Source organism: Parus major, chromosome 6 (genome assembly GCF_001522545.3).
Source record: "Parus major isolate Abel chromosome 6, Parus_major1.1, whole genome shotgun sequence".
Lineage (NCBI taxonomy): Eukaryota > Metazoa > Chordata > Aves > Passeriformes > Paridae > Parus > Parus major.
Window position 1 is genome coordinate 7,198,371 of NC_031775.1, and position 20,985 is coordinate 7,219,355.

Sequence of the window (20,985 nt, forward strand, 5' to 3'; positions counted from 1 at the left end):
ACCTCCCCCACTACAGTCTTTATTTTGTGCCTATATTGAAAAACACATATCAGACTGCAGTTCTTTCTCTTAGAATGAACCACTCAAGTCTTTACAGATCAGTCAAGCCTGCTGAGGTTTATGACTTAGCTGGAAGCAGTTAGTCCAGTGACAGAGCCCTGGTTGTCTTCAGCCAGCAAAGCTGGGCACAGTCACCTGTGAGATGATCACTTGTGTCTGAGTTAAAGGGGTGTAACTTTGGGAACACTTAGCATTGTTTTGACTTTGTTCATGGTGCAGCTCTGTCTTTGGAATGATTTTCCCATTACCTACATCTTTCAGAACTATATACACAATTCCCACACAGCCAAAGTTTAAGTAGAATTGAATTCTGATGACATAAGAATTCTGGTCAAGGCCATCTGCTTCTGCCACAGGAAATAAATACAAAAGGACAAACCCAAGGTGAAGTCCCAGTGGTGCACTCAAGTGAGCAGATCCTATTATTCCTAATGTCAGTTGGGAGAAAATGGAAAATATGAGGGGTGCTCCTACCCTGCCCCCAGCAACAGCTGCCTTTCCCAAATTCCATCCTTTCTCATGGGGCAGTGGCCATGCTGGCAAGCCTCACAGAGCAGAGAAATTCATTGCTAGAACTAAAGCTGATGCTATACTTGCAGTCCTTTATCCCACATCTGCCTTTGCCATTCCCTTGGGCCATCCTGCCTTTAATTCCAAACATATTACAAGTGTGCAGGATCTGCCTGTGGAAGGATCAAGTGTGTACTTCAGAATTACCTGCGAAAGACTGAATGACTGCAACAAACATAAGTAACAAACCAGTTGAGTTGTTCTCTTGTATAAGATGCACACTCACTGAGGCTGAAGAGCCAAGCTAACCTGGAAAGAAAGAAGAAATAAATCCCAAAGGAGATTTCCATGACTGAGTCAAGCTCTGCTATAGACAAGGCAGAAGTAACCCTATGACTGAACGTGGTTCATGCTCACTGCACCCACACTGTCTTGGTCACAGATCAGGTCTAAACACACATGGGCCTGGAAAGCCCTTTTGTGCACAAATTCTGAGCCTGCTTGTAAAAAGTAACAGTGATTTGCACTATTTAGAAACAAAGAGTTGCCTTGAGGTTATGTGTGGTCTAAAACCTAAGCTCTAACATGGCTCAGAGTCAAGCCAGGTGAAGGTTCACATGATTATTGATGGTTATAAAGTTATGCTTTCAAATCTCTGTGAACCTAAAGAAAGTAAGCTGTGGTTCTCAGACTAAACATGTATGAACTGAAGAAAGCTGAGGAAGCATCTAATACATTTAATGAATTAGAGCAGTAAAACATTATCAAAAACAGTGATTTATTTATATTTCTAAAAACAGTTAAGTTCATCAAAATACCTGCAGAACTAATTCCTTCTATTTTCTATTTTAAGCAAATGGTCTAAGCTTTTACAAAAGCATTGAACAACTACTCTTTGCTATCAATGGCAACAAATATAATCAACTTCAAATGTTTACATGCAAGATACAGAGGGAAGAACTTCCAAGGAATTTGCTGCAATCAGTTCAAATGAGGCAGATGGGGAGGAACACGCAGCTCCTATGATTCAGTGAGTCAGTGACAATAGAGACTGTGGTATTAGAAGTACACAGCAACATTGTTGTACAAGAGAGGTCCCACTGTAGCACACTGCATTAACAGAAGCAAACCCTTGAGAGTTTTCCAGGCCTTGTCAGCCCAGACTGCTTTGATGAATGATATGAACAGAAGATGAAATAATCATTCACTAGTTTACAAGCACTGAAGTGCAGCTATTAAAGAATTCTAGTCCGCATTATGACAGTGGAACAGTCATGCTTGGCAAATAGGCCAATATCTGACCTTATGGTTGTCAGACATCCTGAATTCTTATCTTCATATTATATCTCAGGTTTATACCTCCAAAGACACAGGGTTCTCCTCCTTCACATTGTATTTCCCTACAGAAAACATGACTGGCAAACTCGAGGGGGTTGTTCCTCTTCTTGTCAGCTCCTAGATAAAGGCTTATCGTTCAAGAACACCAGTCATTTTTTCTAGTCTTTTTAGTCAGCTAATGATAAGAGAAACCATCAATACCACCAAAAAAATTTAAAAAAAAAAAAAAAAAAAAGATTTAACAGAATATTTTAAGGAAAATAAACATGGGCATGAAGTTAATGACAATGAGCAGACTGTCATTTTTTGGCTGGACTCAATAATCTCAAATGTCTTTTCCAACCCAAATCCTTCTACAATTCTGTACTTATGTTCCATTCAAGGGGGATAAAGCTGGAAAGACCATTGGGCTCACTGATTGCAATTCTCTGCAATCACAGGAAAATACAGTAAATAAGTTAGTAACATATGGGTCCTGTGAACATGAAGGACTATTTCCTTAATCTTTTACAACTGGTTTCAACCTGTGGGTCACAGACCAACCCAGGCAATTAAAAAAAACAAACTAAAAACCAACAACACCACCAAGTTTCAGTAGATTCAAATGATCAATGCACTCAGAAACTTTTCCAGAGGTACAGAAATGGAAAAAGCTTGAAAACAAGACTGGCCTACAGCCAGGCCAAAGTCTAGTGTAAGAGGCTAAAGGCCAGAACCAAAACACAACTGAAGAGCAGAGCAGATGAAATTTGGGCTGTTGTACTGACCCCAAACAATATCAAGAAACATTTTATGCCAAATAGTTCAGAAAACTCTGAAAAATGGATCACAACCAACAGAGCACAGAGTGAAAATGAAGTATCAGTTCCCCACTTGTCTCACCAAAGAGAAAAATTTCTTCACAAGCCCACATCTTGTTTAGATTTAACCTCTGATTTAAGTATGTGCTGCAGAATGATAACAAAATTAAGCAAGAGGTGCACCAGGCTAATTTACCAAATATGTCATCACTTCATCTGGTACTTGGGTGATCAAAGGATGCCGGCAGTGAGAAGGCAGGGAAAGAAAATAAGGAATGAAGCTAAAGACTACCAAGCACCTTAACCTATCTTCCAAGTGGAAGATCCCTTTTGGAGCTCATCTTGTGTCAGGAGCAGACATGAACTATCTGGTAACACTTTGTGAGCACTGGGAAGGGGAACTCCAATCCCAAGGACACACACAGAGGTCACAAAGTTCCATCTTCCTAACCATGTTGTATGGATCAAAGCTTGGAAAATATATTGGGACTCCCATTTCTCTTCACCTGACTATTTTCATTCACCGGCAACCAGAGTTAGAGTTAAAATTCCACAATTTAAAACTTAATCCAGGATCACCATCCAGAAAAATCAATTGACCTTTCCCTGTATCAAGATAACTAATAGTCTCAACAAGTTTACTTTCTATATAAATACTTTCCTATAGAAAAAGAGATAAAATTAGTTTCCTGTAAAATCTCATCAAAAAGAGAATATAATTATGGGGAGAATGACAAAATCCTTTTTAAGCCAATATATCCATCTTGAGATAACCATCAATATACTTTAGAACATTTCAAGAAATTTTATCATCATTTAGGAAAGAAAAAGAATGCCTTGAGGCCAGCCCTGTCAGCAAATATTTCCCACCATTAACTTAAATCTCAGTATTATTTCAGATGACTGCATTGTAGGCACAATTTTCTAAAGAAGTGTGAACACTCTACTACATTGATGGCCACACTTTTCCCACATGGACCATTATTTGCAAATATGGATACAAAGGTAGTAATCCTTTGGAAATTTCACAGGTACACTTCACATTAACAACCTCTCATGAACAAACTCACAGAACTCTGTAAAATTAGAATTTATGAGACCAAGATCAAACTACATCTTCATTGTCTCTCTCTATGGTTTCATAAAGAAAACTATTTTGTAATACCTGTTTAGAAAACTTTCTGATCAGAAGCTAAAAAAACCCCTCTTTTTTAATATATGTAACATCACTAAATTTTTTTTTTCTTAAATTGCCAAGTTTACATATATACTGACTTTTTTTGAGGAGCAATTTCATTTGCCCTCATGCATGTCTATTTGAACTTTAGCCCAGCTTCCTCAGATAGTTCCATCTTATCAACACTATCGTAAGTTTTTCTTCAGTTCTCAGGCAACTTATTAACATTGTAATAACATGCTAAATCTTGAAAATACCTCTTAAAATTCTCAGCTTCAAAGTGCACTTGCCAAAGGCCCTAGGATATGTGACTATTTCACAGTTAATGTGATAATCTGACAAGATATTTGCAAATTATACATTCAAAGTAGCCCTGAAGAGATGGAGATATGACAGAACTTTCTAAATCTATATATTTATTTGTATTTCTTATGTCTGGTTCACCTCACCAACAAAGTAGTTGGGGACAGATTTGAATGGCAAACAGATAAAAGCGTTCAATTTGACTTAAGGCACTTCTCAGGGGCATTAGAGCCAGCAGACCCTTTCCAACTGTTGCTGTGCTGTTCTGCACTCAGAGAAACTCCTTCTATTTCTTCTTCAACCTCAGACAGAGCAATTTTACTTTATTAGTTCCCCTAATTGTCCCAGAAAGTCAACCGAGCAATCCAGGCTAACACCTTTTTCTGCCTGTCCCTTGATCAACTTGTGACTGAGTTTAAGGTGAATTTTGCCAGGTAAAGCGTTGTGTGTATGTAAGATACATATTTTTCTCCAGGGCCTTGTTCAGTAGTTCTCTGGGCTCCTGTGCTGCATTTCACAGTGTATAATTTTACAGTAAACTTACACTCCATGCACAGGTTTTGTACAGAGGTAAACTACACCCTTGGGCAATTTAGCAATGCTATTTCTGGAAAAGAAAAAAAAAATACAAAACAAATAAACAAAAGAAAAAGAAACAAAAAACACACCAACTTTCTACACTGTAAGTCTGTCACAAGTTACAGACTGTAAGCTTTTCTCCCCTGCAAGCCCAAAAGAATGCATCATTTTAAAGCACATTTTCTCTTTCTACAAACACAAGAGAGCCAAGAGAATTTGCTTCCCTATTAATTATCCCATGTCACAGCTTATTCATTTATTCTGCTGAGAAAATATATTTCAGAACCAAAACATGACACACATCCTGCTCCAAGCCTTCCTCTCACAGCATCCTTTAGATGCGCCACTTCCACTGACTCAATGCAAACACCCACAACTTCTCAAGGCAAGAGACGAGACTCCAGATTACAAATAGTCTCCCTGCAGGCCAGCAAAAACAAAGACCAGTCATCAGCATTACCAAAGTCTGGTTTAGAGCCCCAGTGCCACCATGAATGCAGGACATGAACTCCCATCTTTGATCAACAAGATATTTCTTGCATACCCACCAAGTACTTTTTTTCATGTTGAGCTGCCCAAAGTGCAACACCTCTTTGATCATAATTAACACAAGAAAGAAAACACAAGCACCTTGAAATTATGACAATTCATAATCTGCCTCAAGTTCACAGAAGTTTTAGGAAGTGTTTTTTAAGCAAACTACCATTTTAGTCTGAATACATTCAGCTACAAGCATTGCTAGAATGCCCTATAGCAAATACAAGTGACCACTACTGTAATTTCTTTCATACATTCCTGATATTTTGCCATTCTTTAGAGCTATAGAGATGCCCTAAAGAAGCAGCTCTGACTTCTTGTCCCTGTGTGTTCTCCATTTCTTTGTAATAGCAGTGATAGACAGCTTTAAAGGTTAAAATCTAAAATATTTTTTTTTAAAAAGAGAGGAAGATTACCCTTCATATCAGTGAAAGCAGGATGAGAGACTTAATTCTGTAATGCAAGGCTCACTGCAGCAGGTAACACAGGAATATACATGAAACTTAAAGGTTTCACCTGTTGGTCACTGAAAGGCAGAGACCCTATTCATTTCCATAATGCAATTCCACTTCTTGTAATGTAAATGAAAAAGACAAAACCTTAGTTTTGTCATGTAGATACAGTAAGCATTTACAAACCTTAGAATATACTCTGACAAAGCATCTGTGTACTGCTGCCAACAGATGTCATCACGATGATTAAAATGCAGTGGAAATAAAATAATCCAGTAAATCATGTAAAGCGTGTTCATAAAATCTATTGCATTGAGCAGTGGCAGGGAAGTATGGGGGGAACACCATGCTGTTAAACAAGAGAAGACAGGTAAAAAGGACATCTAAAAAAAAAGAGAGAAAATTTACATTTACAGCTCCCACCAGAAGGTAGAATGACAGACCTGCTGTTCATACAAAACGAGGCATGGCTAGAAGGGATGAGGTGGCTCTGGAAAGTGCAACCACAGACAGGAGTCTCCTCAGACAGATGCTTTTGAGAAAATGGGATTTTTGTTAAGAACCCCAGGCATAAAGATACCAGCTACAACTCTACAGTCCCTGACTTGGCAGTAAAACACTAAGAACAAACCAAATGGATAACAGAGAGAAACACGTCCTGAGAAAAATATTGGGTTACTGAAAAAAAGTCTACTCAAAGACAGTAAAATGCCTTCTGAGAACAAGGCTTGCAGATTTGATCCTAAAACAATCAGGTATCACTAATTATATTGCCCAGATGACTCTCAGTTTCATCTGATGTTACACTGTATTTCAAAACAAAAAGCTAGGTAGTGCTGAAACACGAGATTACTTTTCATGTGGACTACACAATGCTTTAACCCAGATATGGGCACACTCACATCAAGCTGGCTTTCCACAAGCTGAGGTTTGCCAACCTCAACTTCTGTTACATCGTCTCTTTCCCCAGCTCATTCTGAGAGCAGAAATTCCTTTTTTCATCTTGGAAAGTGAATGCCTTGCACAGGCTGATTATGTGCAAAATGATTACTGGTCTAAGATGTGGCACCCCTGCCCTTCTGCAGCCTCTTTAAAAACCAGACCCATACTGTGAAACACCTCGCTCAGACCGGAGGAGGAACAAGCTTTTTCTATTTCTGTTTGGGTCACTAAGTCCTACCTATATCAAAAACAGTTACTTCCACAGTAACTGAAGAACTTCAGGACAAAAGCAAGCTGAAAGGAAAGAAAAGAAAAAGAAAGTTCCAGTAAAAAAAACAAACCTTAAAGCAGATAATTGGGTTGCTCCCTTTTATTGTTTGTGCACTTCACCATCCTAGCCCTCTCCGGTTTGACCCTTGCAGACATCACATCCTAAGTTCCTTTTCTTTAAACTTCTCAGATAACTTTTCTCATTCCAAAAATATTTTCAAGTAGGATAGAAAATGGGCAAATCATCAGTCTTTGCAATTAAAATGCAGCTAATATTTCACACAAGACAATGCTCAATTTACACCACAGTTTAGTTTGGAGTTCTGAAGCATTTTTTAAATCAATGTAAATTTAACTTTAAATAAACTGTTTTAAAATAAAGGCTTTGCAAATGCACAAAGACACTGAGAGGCTGTGTCTCCCATAAGCCAACTCCTCCTTCCACCATCCTAAGTTTTACCTTTATTTAGGTGCAGAGAGGTTAAGAAGGCAAAGGGTTATGGAAATGCTCTAGATCATTACACAGTTTCTCTACTGAAAGTATTATCAAGCAGCAAATAATTGGTGTTTCCTAGATATCATGTAATGGTATAAAGCAGTGTCATTTACCCACTGACAAAGACAATTCTCATTAATTTTACAAACATTCAGTTCTACGGAAAATTATTTTATTCAATTTCTAAATAAGAACAAACCAGAGTGTCGATGAGATTTTAAGGACATAGAAAGCATTCCATCAGCAACGTTACTAGTTAAAATCTCTGAGACTCAGATAAGTAAATTAAAAAGCAGAGGATTAAATGACTAGACTGAGGAATAGGCTACTTAATGAGTCCCTGGCCCCACTGGGAATTCTTGGTTTGAGATTCGTGTGTTTATATGAGAGAAATTATTTTCTTATATGATTCTGTTGACTATATGGGGAAGAAATTGTTTTCTTACTGTCCTTTTACTCCCTCTATGAAAGGTTGCTAAGGGAATAGTTCTCAGTAAGGTCAAGCAGCAGAAACCCTGCTGTGTGTTTTAATGCAGGCAAACAACACTTGAAATTAATGCCTCTTGGTTCTTTCTACCTTTAAGGACTGCCTGTTAGTGCTTTCCAGTATTCCATTCTTACTGTATAACTGAATACGTAAGAGGCAGAAGGGAGAAAATGGACAGGCACGACAGGGTCAGAATGAAGGAACTTCACAAAAGCTGTGCTAGTGCAGATAGCCTTTTCATGATAAGACAAACCTTTCAGGCTATAAAATGCACTCCAAACCCACAAACCTGAACCCTTTTTCAAATACAGAAAAAAAGCCTCCAAATTATAATTAAATGCAAGCTATTAGGAAAAACATAAAAGAAAGCCTTTCAACATAATTCTCATTTCAGATATTTACTGCCTTAAAGTAATATAAACAAAAGAAAACCTGGAATATTAGCATATCATTATTACCTGCCTTTGAAATTATTACAGATCTACATATGATATAAAACGAGTATCTCAAAATGTTGTATACTACTTAATAATCTACTTAACAATCCCACTTCCATTTTCTTGGCAAGATTCCTGATATGAAAAGAGCTACACTAAGGATCAGCATCAACTGTTCCTTTTCCTCAGCATCAAGTGAAATGGAAAGGATTCTCAGCATGACACTGAGGATTTCAACCTCAGTTCTGTATAAGGAAGTCTGCAGGATTCATATGTGCCCTGTGCATAAGATGTGTCATTCCTCAGTCTGAAACCTGAACACTTTCAACAGATTTCCAAAAGGAAAGGACCCACAGCATTTCCATGTGTAAGAAAAATCACTGTGAGTACTATTACATTAAAATAAAAGAAGTGCAAAAATGCAAAAATGTGGAATTGAACATTTTTCAAAATCACCAACTCAAATAACTGAAAATTATGGAGAAATCCCTAGCCAAGGTAAAAAAAAAAAAAAAAAAAAAAAAGAGCTCTGGGGATCAATTTTATTCTAGCAGGGTGCTTTCAGAAAAACACAGACATTTGCAGGTTTAAAAAAAAAAAAAAAAAAAGTTTAATTTCCTACAATTAAAGACTCACACAGCAGCATGATTCCAACAATCTAAGTAATATTTTTTTTCAGAGGGGCAAGTTGAAAAAACACCTCTAAGCACAAGATAACAGAGACAAAGACACAGCAGCACTTCCCCTCAGAGGGAATTTATTATGAATAGAAGTATGAGAAACATTTTGATTTTTGCTTAAAAAAAGAGTTTGGCTGCTCTGAAATGACAAAAGATTAAATCTGAAGTAACTGTTTCAGCTACAGTCTTGGTGTGCTACAGTCTTACAGTCAGGCACTATTACAGCTATATAACTTGGCTTTGAGGCTTTGTTTTGTTTTTCTGCCAGTAAACAACTGTGGTAAGCCACAAACAGTTTTAATAAACATGATGACATTCCCTCTGTTCAAAGAATGTGCTGCTTTAACTACTTTCACTGTATGGCTCAACCTCAGCATGATAAATCACATCAAAATATTAAATTCATCTCATTCAGCAAGTATAAAGATGTAATTTAAAATTTAATACTTAGATAGTCAATCCCCTAATCATCTGTAACTGGAAGATTCTGAACACAGAAAGGCTCAAGGCATATTCCCTGCTGGACACATTACAGAAGTCTAGCAATTAAATTATTTGTACAGGGTATATGGGCATGCATGTATATGCATATATCCAGATTGTATTTCACAGTTCAGGATCTTAAGCCATTATTTTAACTAGATCAAGCTGAGGAGGTTTTGTGTACTTATTTCACTTTTACAGATCCTCCTCCACATTAATGACTGAGAACAGCTGCCACAGACAAACAAAGTGCTCAGAAAATTATTTTCTCTAAAAAATAATAAGAGAAACACAAAATATTTAACCCTGAAATATGTTCCCTAACATTTTTATGAACACTGCTTATTTGTGATCTTTTGGGATAATTTCTAGCATATCAGTTAATGATGTAGCATATTTTCAATAATGAAATTCCAGAATAAGCAATCCTGCTGCAGCTCCTTGGTAAATGAGCAGGATCAGCAGCAAGATCAGTGGAAAGACCATTGCATACTGCAAAAGAACTGTAGCCTAACCTGCAGCTAATTTTCTGTATGAGACCCTTAAAATGGATGGGTCACCCACAACTAACATAGAAATAGAAGTATTAGCAAGTCTTCAATTAGAAGAAAGAAGAAATGCACATAACCCGCTATGCAGATGGAAGAAGTAAAATTTAAAAAAAAAAACTTTCAAGCTAAGACTTTTAACTGCAAAGAATGAAAATAATGTCATCCTACAGCAAGCAGGAACTGAGATGCCTCTTTTGGCCTCCTCTCCATCCCCAGACTCCACCAAGCTGGGGCAGGACCACATGCTCTGATCAGATCCCATCCACGCTGCTGGTGTTTCCACAGAAAGCCTCCTGCTCCCTCGGGATGCTGTGGCACACGCTTGTTCCCCTGAGTGCAGCACCTGATGTGTGACACTGTGTCACACCAAGCTCTGGGCAGCCCAGCCTGAACTGATGGGAGCCTCTGCAAAGGCAGAGCATGTGGCTGGGGTGGAACTAACCCTGTACAGCCCATCAAAACACCCAAACTGTACTGGGGACTGCCTCTCAGAAGTACCAAATATACTGCACCTGTAGGTAAACTGTGACCAGAACAGAACAGCTGTTGGCTACCAAGTAAGGGATGAACCAACAAAACAAAAGGGGATAGAGTTATTGGCACATAGTCTGGAGCCTGCCTTCATCCTCAGCACCAAAGGGACTCCCGCAGGGGCAATCGACTCCTTTCCTCCCTACTACATGTCCCTGCTTTCAACATAACAAAAACACAAGAATATGAGGAGATGGACATTTTAGTTTGCTGTTTTCTTTATCTCTGCAAACACTCTTGTTTATAATACACCAGGACACACAAGTGTAGAGCATAAAAACATAAGCACAATGAGAGGACAGTGTCACAGATGTCTTCACTGTGGCAGTCCTTAACAAACTGTGGTCTGATCTCAGAGGGCCCAAGGAGGTAAAACTGTTAAACCCATTCACCCCACTGAGCAACAGCTTTCAAATGCAGAAAATCAGTAGAAAAAAACATGTAGTTGCACATCAAGGCCTCTCTGACCACAGGTGGGAACCCACTACCTACACCTTCTGGTTGGCTTTTAAAAACTGCTGAAAGTTGATATTGAACTTAAAAAGAAGTATGTAACAAACAGTATGTGCTTTCCAGAGAGTTGAGTGTACCTGTCAAAACTTCCAAACAAGACCTTGCACCCCAATGAAAACAGTGTGAAATCGGTGTTCCAGCATAGAAGAAGAGCAGATAAAGGTAAAGTTACCTGACAGTGACAGACTCAAGAGAAAATACTGGAGAAAAACTGACAGTACATCGATATAAACCAATCCTTTGCAATTCTGGTGGATAAGATTTTTTTTAATGTTTTACATTAAAAATTTAGGTACAGCCTATAGGTTCTGCCTATACACCAAGTTCACCAAGCCAGTGCAGTCAGATCAATAAAGCCTTGTTTCTTAAGGTTATTTTTTAAGAAAGAAAAAAAAACTTAGTCATTTGTACATGCAATATTTCATCAATAAATATAAATAGCAATGAAGCTGCTGAGTCTGTTTCTCCAGGTCTGTATTTCATCTTATTTGATCAGCTTATACCTTCTCAACAAATAAAACTGTAGAAAGCAACTGTGGGTGCAACATTAAATATATGTGCTGAGACAAGATAGATTAAGAGCCATGTGCTGATGTATTCTCCCTGAGATCCAGCGACATGATGTGAGGGAATGGTTCAGAGTTGTGTCACAGGAGGTTTAGACTGGACATGAGAAACATTTCCTTACTGCAAGGGTGGTCAGACACTGGAACAGCCTTTCTAGAGAGGTGCGTGATGCCACAAGTCTGTCAGTGGTTGAGGCACTTGGACATTGCTTTTAACAACATGCTTGAACTCTTGGTCAGCCTTGAATTATTCAGGCAGCTGGAATAGATATTGTTGTAGGTCACTTCCAACTGAAATAGTCTATTCTGTCTATTCTATTTTATGTCAAGTACATATCATTACAAATTGCTAGAGACTATGATAACAGATCACATTCACTCAATGGTATGACAGCACAGACACCCAAAAACTCAGCAGCTCTGAGTTGCTCTGAAACCACAGTAGTGTGTATGGGACTGACAATAAACCCATTTATGGAACACCATTCTTGCTCTCCAATCACATTCTGATTTTCCAAATTTGTTCTGGTTTCCAGAACTGACAGAATTTTAACATCAACAAGCACACATACAAGGCCTCTCAAATTAGAAACAATTCATTTGAAATTGCTATGCAGAGAGAACAGCAAGTTTCAGCTCCAGGAAAGCTACGTAGATGTGTAAGCATCATCCACTGAGAAAAAGGGGTTTAAAGTTTTGCAGTTTCTGAGTAACAGGCTCCTTTGGATCCCTTCTCCTAAGGTCACTACAAACAGCCAGTATTACCTTTCTCATGTCCCAGTTTTGACCTACAGCTAACTATGCCCCCTTTGAAAGCAACGTTTTAAAAACTTCCAGGTCAGTTTTGTTTGGGTTTTTCTAGTATAAACATGCCATCACATTTTCAAGCCCATCCATAAACCTGTTTGCCATCCATACGTCATGCACACAGTCCCATCTGAACAACGACAGGCTCAGAAATCTCAATTTAAATGGAAAGCTCAAAAAAAACTTAAAAGTTTCTCATAGCTGTGAGCTTATGTGAATCCTTGAATCACAAAAAGGTTACTACAGTACTAGTTTAAATACATACCACAAACAAACAAGCTCACACTGAAACCACTTAACTGAAACTGAGCACATAACTCTTTTGGAAGTGAAAATCTAGTTTAACTTCACGTTTGTGGTTTGAGCTTATTTCTCTAAATCATATGAAAAGAACAATGATTCCCCATGTATATTTCCTCCCATAACAGTCAGTGAGAAAACAATTTTTCCCTCAAGTAATTGCCACATACATAAAAGCAATATTCTACAAAATGCAATGACTGCTTGCAAGGGCAGACAAAACAGGCCTATTTTATGCACACCCCAGGGTCTGTTCATTCTTTACAGTTTCATCCCTTGCCACTGGAGTTCCTCGCACCCATTTGCCGCACTTTGTCACAGAATGACTTTGATGGGACCAAAACAATCTCGTTACTCATCAGCACAATAGGATGTTGTTTATGCAATATACAGTGAAATGAAAGACAAAGAAGGAAGCAAAATTTATACTTTTTATTAACTGCAGTTGTCTGGCACCTAACACAACCATTAACACAAGTGTCCACTAAGTCTTTGAAGAAAAAGTATCTCTCCATTTTATTTACTGATTTCAGTCACCAGAGCCTATCACTATGGTTCCCTTACCTCACTATAGCCAAGTCCCTAGAGTTTTTGGGGTTTTTTTTTCCCAAAATCTAGCAATACCTCTCATCACATCCCAGCACTGACAACTACTCTGCATGAAAAGCAAGGTATTTTCTGCTTGGCCTTTAGTTCTGTGAATGCATTTCTGCTCCAAGAAAACCCTGCTGGTACTACTCTTCTGTGCTTCCTACCCATGCAGATGTTCTGTAACTACACAGTAAAATGCCAGGACAAACACATGTTAGAACTATCTCTATCAGTAATTAAAGTTTCATTGTTGTGTAATAGACATTGTTATGTGGAACAATGACTTTCTGTAATTCTACCAGCACAACGTCATTGAAATGAAGGTTTCTCTTTGAAGTTCTCTTTTAAAAGGACTTCAGGATAATTTACAATGTCATCTTACAAGAGAGTTCAAAAGACACTTTAAATAAAAAATTTGTGATTGGTTTGTTTGTGTGAACTATTCTGGTGGTGGTATCACAATGGTCTATTTTTACTCCAGATTGGTTTTTATTTGTAAAAAAGTTCCATCCCTGTAAAGCTAAGGCTTGCAACATTGATTTCCATGGCACTGTTTGGAAAGATGCTGCAGAAGAATAATGTGGATGTCAGGGCATTTTATGTAGCAGTAGCAAGGTTCTGTGAGCAGTCTGGGCAGAGGATTTGCTCCAGGTTGTTCTGACTACAACATGCAGTATTTTACCAAAATGCATAGGACACCCATACAGTGAGATACAATGAGATTCTGAGTAGTCAGAACACCACTGGGCAACGAGACACTGCTCAGTCAGAGCAGACCAGAAACTTGTACATCTCACGGATTATTCTGTCTGCATGGATGACAGTTTCAAACGTAGGAAATTAAATTTTAGGTTAAAAAAAAAAAGACCTGACTTGAACCAAAAAAACAAGTCAGGAAATTAAGCAGTCAGACACTCTTTTCTTGGGTCTCCCATTGTGGCAAGCTTTTACTTGCAGAAAGGATCATTCTGCAGTCCTCCCAAAAGAGGACACATTGATGTGCCTTAATGAAGTAGCGACAGAGAACAAGTTCTTCTTGGAATTGTGAAGAATTGTCAACCACTTCCTTAATTTTCCAGCATGGTATCAGTTCATCAAAGAGCAATTTGAACTGCAACAGGCAGTGAAAAAGCATCTTGAAAGGGACATCAATGGAAGGGACATCAATGAGCCCTGAAAGAGCATCTTGGGCAGTATAAAACATCTTTATTTACATATATTCATGTAGCACAAAGCTCCTGTACCAAAATGTATGAAAACCAGCCTAGGCTCCCTTCTGTGGACACAGCATAGAATTTCAACACAGAGAATTTATTTTCATAGTAGTCTTCATAAATGCAACCCAAGTCTTCGAGGTTAGAAAATAACTCAATTTAAAAAAAAGTATTACTAGACCAAGAATCCTCCACTAGGTCATGCTTTCCTGCTTTTAACAAAACTGAGCAAAGGGACCCCATCCACCAGACTGCCAGCTCAGAACACTGGATATTCAAAATGGTTTCATACAGTTTTACTTCTGAGAAGAGACATTGTTGAAAGCCATTGTTCAGCCAGCCAACTACTGTCACTTCCATGAATATGAATAAGCTCCAATATAGGACACTGAATTTTTGCAAATGTAAGAAGATCCAATTGTTCAGTTATTCTTTGCCAATAATTCAACCCACCATTATTTAAAGATTTTTGTTTTCCTCTGGTGTCTGAATATGTGGGTGGAATTTTGTTTTCAAGTCCCCTTCTTCCCATTTTCATAAAGGCTTTTTTTCCATATCACCTTTCTAAGTTTTCACAGCAGCTGAAGGAATCCTAGTGTCAATGTGATGAGGCCCTTGAAAAGATATATATTGCTGTTTCTCCTGATAATATTAACTAGCACCTAATCTGAGGAAAAGAGAGAGCAGAAGAAATTGTTCAGAGTTCATGGAAATTAACATTCGGTATAATTTTGTAGCCATAATTTGCATGTACACAATTTAGACATAAATACATATGGATTAATGCAAATTTTCATACCAGGAAAGATTCGCTGTGCTCTGTAAAACTAAGGGTAAGGCTGGTGATGAATCATTTTTTTTAAATATTCTAGTCTGGGTATATAAATAGCTCTCTGTTTCTAGAATAATTACTACTGAAAAACACAGCTTCTTAAATAACCTAGGCCATAATTAACCTTCGCTTCATTAAATCACAAATAATATCTTTTTAAAGTCTTATTTGTAAAGGCAAGCTAATTAATGTAAACGTTTCCCTTCTGAAAAAAAACAAAAAAAAACAAAAAACAAAAAAAAAAAAAAACACCTAATTGGAATGATTTACCAACGTCGCTACTTTTCAGATCTTGCAAACTCTGGGAAGGCTTTCAGCCGGCTCCCTCCCCCGCTGCCCGGCCCCCCGAGGGAGCTCCCGTTGCCTCCCCGGCCCTGCCTCCCCGGATGCTCGGGAGAGGTGCCCGCTTGTGCCCGCGCCTTCCGCACCGCTCCCGCCACAGCCGAGTCCCCTGCCCGGCCCCTCGGTGCCGCCGCACCGCCTCCTCCCTGCGGCCGGGACCCTTCCGTGCCCTGTGCCGCCGCCTCCCCGCGTGGCCCTGTTGGTGGCACCGGGGCAGCGGTGCGACCCTGGCCCGGCCTGCCTTCCGCACCGGCGGGGCCAGGAGCGCTGGGGAGCCCCCATGCCGTGCTCTGCCCTGCCGTGTCCGGCCGTCCCTCCGCACAGCGGCTGCGGCCCCGGCCCGGGCTGCCCTGCGCGCACGGCCGGGCTGGGCTGGGCTGGGCCGGGCCGGGCCGGGCCGGGCCGGGCTGGGCTGGGCTGGGCTGGGCTGTGTTGTGTTGTGTTGTGTTGGGCTGGGTCGGGCACGGCGGCGCTGCCGCCGCACGGCGCCGTCCCTCCTCCCCTTTCCTTGTAAGACAGCGCCAACCCCCGACCGAAGAAAAGTTTCCAGCCGAGCGCCAGGACAGGTCCGGGCTGTCACGGGCGCCCCCTCCCCGCCGATGGGCCAGCACGATCCTTCCTCAGCCCCGTCCCGTCCACGTAGCCAACCCCCCCGCGCCGTGGGTGCCGCCCGAGGCGCTCACCTTCCTGCACCGCATGGAAGGGATTGTTGGCCTCTATGAGCTTGATGGAGTAAGTGATTTTCTCGCTCTGGAGGATGTCGTCATTGAGGTTCAGATCCGACACCGCCTGCTTGAACACCTCGTCGTCCTTGGCAGCATTGCCTTCGAAAATGGCACCTGAGGGGAGGAAGGCGGCAGAAGGTGAGGAGGGCTCGGCCCGCCCGCCGCTCCCGGACCCCCGCTCCCCTCTGGGCCGTGCAGGGCTCTCGCCGGCTCGCACGGACCGCGTGGGGCAGCCCGAGGGCACCGAGAGCCTGTGGGGCCGGGCCACACTCGTGGGCGGCCTCGTCCCGGGCACGGGGAAGTGCAGCATTCCTCCCGGCCACTTCTGCTCCACCGGCATTTACGGAGCCCTGAACCAGAGGCACGGCGGGGTGATGGACTTGCTTCTCCAGTGACGGGAAAGGGAGCAGGCTTGGAAACTCCAACAACTTTTTGCTCACTGCTCGCCTCTCCCTGGGATGCAGCCTTTCGGGCCGTGGTTTTATCGAGGCTTACAAGCACACACGAACGTGCAGCCGGGATTTGTGTCCGGTAACCTGGAAGCTTTAATTTCACTGTCCTGTTTATGCAGTTAACGTGAAAACATCTGGCGATGTGTGTTACATAAAATCCCTCTCCACGGAGCGTGTGTGTGCCCACGCCAGGCTTACTGCCCTGCTCTACGCGGCGCTGGGAGATCTTTAGAGCTGGCAACAAAACAAGCAAAAAACATTATTCCCCAGCCTGGAAAAGTCCTGCTGATTCACACCGTGCGTGCCTGTGGCTTGAGCCTCCGTGCACTGCCCGTGTACATCACAGCTCCGCACACAGCAGCTCCCCGCTCCTGCCCAGCGGACCGCTCTTTCTGCCAGCACTTAGTTAGCAAGCAGCACTCGGGCTGAACTTCGTGCGGGGAGAGGCCGAGCTGACACGGTCCACGCGCAAGAGAAGCGGGGCCGAGAGCGAGCCCCGCAGAAGCTCCTTCACCCATTCTTCTACCCCGGCCGTTCCCTATGGGGTCTGGCCCCAGTGCCGCGGGGATCTGCCCTGCCCTGGGGACTGCCCCCGGGCCGGAGCCCCCGCTGCGGTCAGGGCTGACCCCGTCTCCTTAATGGCTCCGCAATGCTGTCTGCCTTGGCTGCGCCCCCAGGCTCCGGAGGCGAGTGCCGACGACCGGAGCCTCCTTCCCACCGGCCCCCGAGCCGTCGGTGCCGGGAAACTTGTAACAGGGCTGGTCCCCTTCTCCCCTTCCCTGCCTCGGGTCGACACGGGACTTTCTTCCCGTCTCCGTGGAGCCTCCCCTGGCCAGGATGGCTCCTACTCCTGCCCCCTCCTTTTTCTGATCTCCCATCCGCCCCGAAAGGCTGGTGGGAATTACGGCTTTTTATTTCCCGGCCATACTCCCGTTTCCTCCTCTATCATCCTCCATAAGTGATTCTCTCCCCCCTCTCCGCCCCTAAACATCCTCATTTTCGTTCCTGCTGGTACCTTTCAACACCAGCCAAAAGGTGACTGCAGAGCCTCGCTTCTGCTTGCCAGGCTTCCCGCGGACATCACCATGCCTTGCTCCCAGAAGCCATAAAAGTTCACATCAGCCTTTCCTTTGCCTCTTATTCATCCCTCTCTTCCTCCCACTGATCCAGCCTTCTTGCTGCCCAGGGGTTTTAATGAGATCTTATTCAAACCACAACAGTTGCGCGCATAGACACACACACAGACACACACACACACTCACACAGAGCCGCTGCAAAGCTCGCCTTTCTAACCCTTTCCCAGCCAAGTTCGCCCCTCCGTCCCCCGTATTCCGGCTTGGCTGACACCTGCTACGGCAGGAGATGGAAACCAGGGGATTATCTCCCCGAAAGTTTTCCCTGCGAGCACGTTCAGATTATGCCTCTCTCCTTCTCGGGTGATGGGGGCGGTTGTTTGTTTTCGGTGGCGAGGAGGCGGGGGGTGGGGGGGAAGAAAGCCTTTCCACGCAAACAGGTCCAAGCACAGACTCCCCAGCCACATGGGAGACCGCAGCGGCGGCCCCGGCGGGTCCCCTGCCCGCTCCCGGCCCGGCGCACAGGCGGCATTTCGCCCCTAACTTTACAATCGGGGGCGGAATACAGCTGCCTTCCTCCCATCCGTCCTCCTGTCTCTCCGTAGAGTTGGGTTCCACCGCTGCCCGTGACATTATCGCGGCTAAACGAGACGCTTCCTTTATATATTTATTTTTTCATCTACCGCGTCCCTCACCAAACCACCCCCCCCGCTCCCTCTCTTACCAATGTGGATGATGGAGTCCGCCCGCACCGAAACGCACTGAAATATCCAGGGGAAAAGCCAGAGCATCAACACTTCCATTTCCAGCCTCTCGCACAGCACATCAGCCCGGGTTTGGTGGAGGGACAGGGGGAAAGAAGAAAAAAGGCGCAAGGGCAGGTGGAGCAAGGCAGCGGGCGCAGGAGGGAGATGCCCAGACACCCTCTTAGAAAAAAAAAAAAATCCCAAAATCCCCCAGCGCCCCAAGATTTTTCAAGATTGAGGAAAACGAGCAATGGGGAGGAAAAAAAATCCAGGAAAAAAAAAAAAAAAAAAAAAAAAAAACGGAGCTAGAAAATCACGGAGGTAGATCCCGGGTTGGCAGGCGGCGCGGCGGAGCCTCCAGCGCTCGGTGTGTGCCGGGGCGCCGGCAGACCGCGAACTGCGGAGCGGCCCCCCCGCCGCCGCCGCCCGCCCCCCGCGCCACGTGACTGCGGAGCCTCGGCGCTCGGTGCCGCCGGGGCACGGCGTGGCGGGCGGGCAGCGAGCGGGGCACACCGGCCGCGCCGGGGCCACGCCAGGGCAGCTGGCCGCGATGGAACAGATTTAGATACAGCCAGAATTATTTATATATATATATATCTTTATATATAATGTATGTCTTCCCGAAGAGAGGGGTAGGGGACGGATGCTCCAAGCGCAGGGATGCGAGGCGGGTGGGCAGCTCCCGGTTGCCGGGCGCAGGTTGTTCCGCGGGGCCGCAGCCCCTGCCCGAAGGGTGCCCAGCGCTGCGCGGCCTCTCCCGCAGCCCCCGGCCGGCCCGGCACCGCGGGACGCCCCCGCAGGTAAGGGCGCGGGGCTGAGCCCGCTGCCGCTCCTCCAACTTCAGCGACGGGGGGCGGCGCGACGGCACCGCGCCGAAGCGGGAGGTGGAGGGAATGCCCCTTCTTCCTTCCACACGCTCGAGCCCGTGACATGATCCGTGTTTGAGGAGTGAAATGGAAATGCGAGCTTTTTATCCCCGCGTTGGGGACGAGGTGGTGGGGAAGAGAAGTGGTACAGCAGAACCTTTTCTTGTTTTGTTTTGTTCTAGCTTTCAATGAAATCTAATTCATAAATTGGACATGCTCAGACTCAGAAGACTAATTCATCCCGTAAAACAAACGCATCAGTGATTGCAGGCACCCAAACGTGACGAGCGTCTCAATATACCGAGGATCCAGAGAAAACAAATTCATTCAGGAGCCCGAAACGTAATTAAAACTACTGCCAAGAGAATGAGTTGAGAGCAGGATGTTACCAAGATTATTAAGTTGCTGCGGGGCTGAGGCACGGACCGCTATAGTGATACATACAGATAATGTCAGTCTTTGGATAACGGGAGGAAGAGCGATTCCTGGAGGTCGCCGTCTTGCAAGCGCAAGCCTGGTAACATCGCGCCGTGGCCGCATCCTGCTCCCGAGATGGCACCGGCGAGCCCGGCGGTTCTGCGGGGGGAAGGAGCGGGGCCCCGCCGGCCGCCGAGCCCCGGCAGAGCGGCCGCAAAGGGGCCGGCGGTGCCCGTACCCCTGGCACTGGCTACAGCATCCCTGTGATGTGTGTTCAGCACACTTTTTATAACCATCACCTGTACGTGCTCTAGTAAATGCTCCTGATGCTGAGCAGTGCTTGCTTGCAGGACCGACCGCTGCAATGTATTTATTCAATGTAGGAAGCGTTTTTTTCATGCACAGCATAGTACAGCAAGAACTGCTCAATGCTAAGGAGAAGGAAATATAGATAAGGGGGCTGGGGAAGCAGAACGGAGAGGGAACACACAGTATAGATGGAGCAGAGGGAAAGGGAAGGAAGCTGAAATGGAAATGATATGAACAAGAATCCCTGTTGATCCACATGCATCAACAACCTCCTATTCAGCTGTAGTTACAAGCACAGCATTCGAACAGGGAAGGGCAGGGGGTAAATAAAAGAAGATATGCTTTTTAAAAATAAATCACTTGTTAACTACTCTTACTTACAGTCTTTGTCTTAAATATGCAATTTCACACTGATCAATGCAGAATGATATATACTATACTCTGCATTTCACGTAATAAAAACACTTAATCCAGATAATTGGCTTCTGGGACAGAGATCAATAGAAATGTTCCTTATTTGACTACGTTAGCAAGTCAAAATTAATTCTAATTTACATTTGCTTCAAATCAATATGCACTTAGTGACTTACACAGGCTCT

General features: G+C 43.4%; 1 protein-coding gene and 1 long non-coding RNA gene across 3 annotated transcripts in view; one reads left to right on the forward strand and one right to left on the reverse strand.

The window, feature by feature from the left end:
- The window catches only part of GRID1 (glutamate ionotropic receptor delta type subunit 1), a 497,344-nt gene extending 478,286 nt beyond the window's left edge, over nt 1-19,058 (reverse strand). For both annotated transcript variants that reach the window (XM_015633150.3, XM_019007270.2), the window contains exons 1-2: nt 18,773-19,058; nt 16,482-16,637 (exon numbers count right to left, since the gene is read on the reverse strand). In XM_015633150.3, the coding sequence (XP_015488636.1) occupies nt 16,482-16,637; nt 18,773-18,851 (235 nt within the window). In that variant the 5' untranslated portion in view covers nt 18,852-19,058. The remainder of the gene's footprint in view (nt 1-16,481; nt 16,638-18,772) is intronic.
- Nucleotides 19,059-19,321: 263 nt separating this feature from the next.
- Nucleotides 19,322-20,755, forward strand: LOC107206835. Its single transcript, XR_001522527.2, has 2 exons — nt 19,322-19,594; nt 19,843-20,755. It is a non-coding gene; the product is annotated as an uncharacterized LOC107206835 (long non-coding RNA).
- The last annotated feature ends 230 nt before the right edge of the window (nt 20,756-20,985 follow it).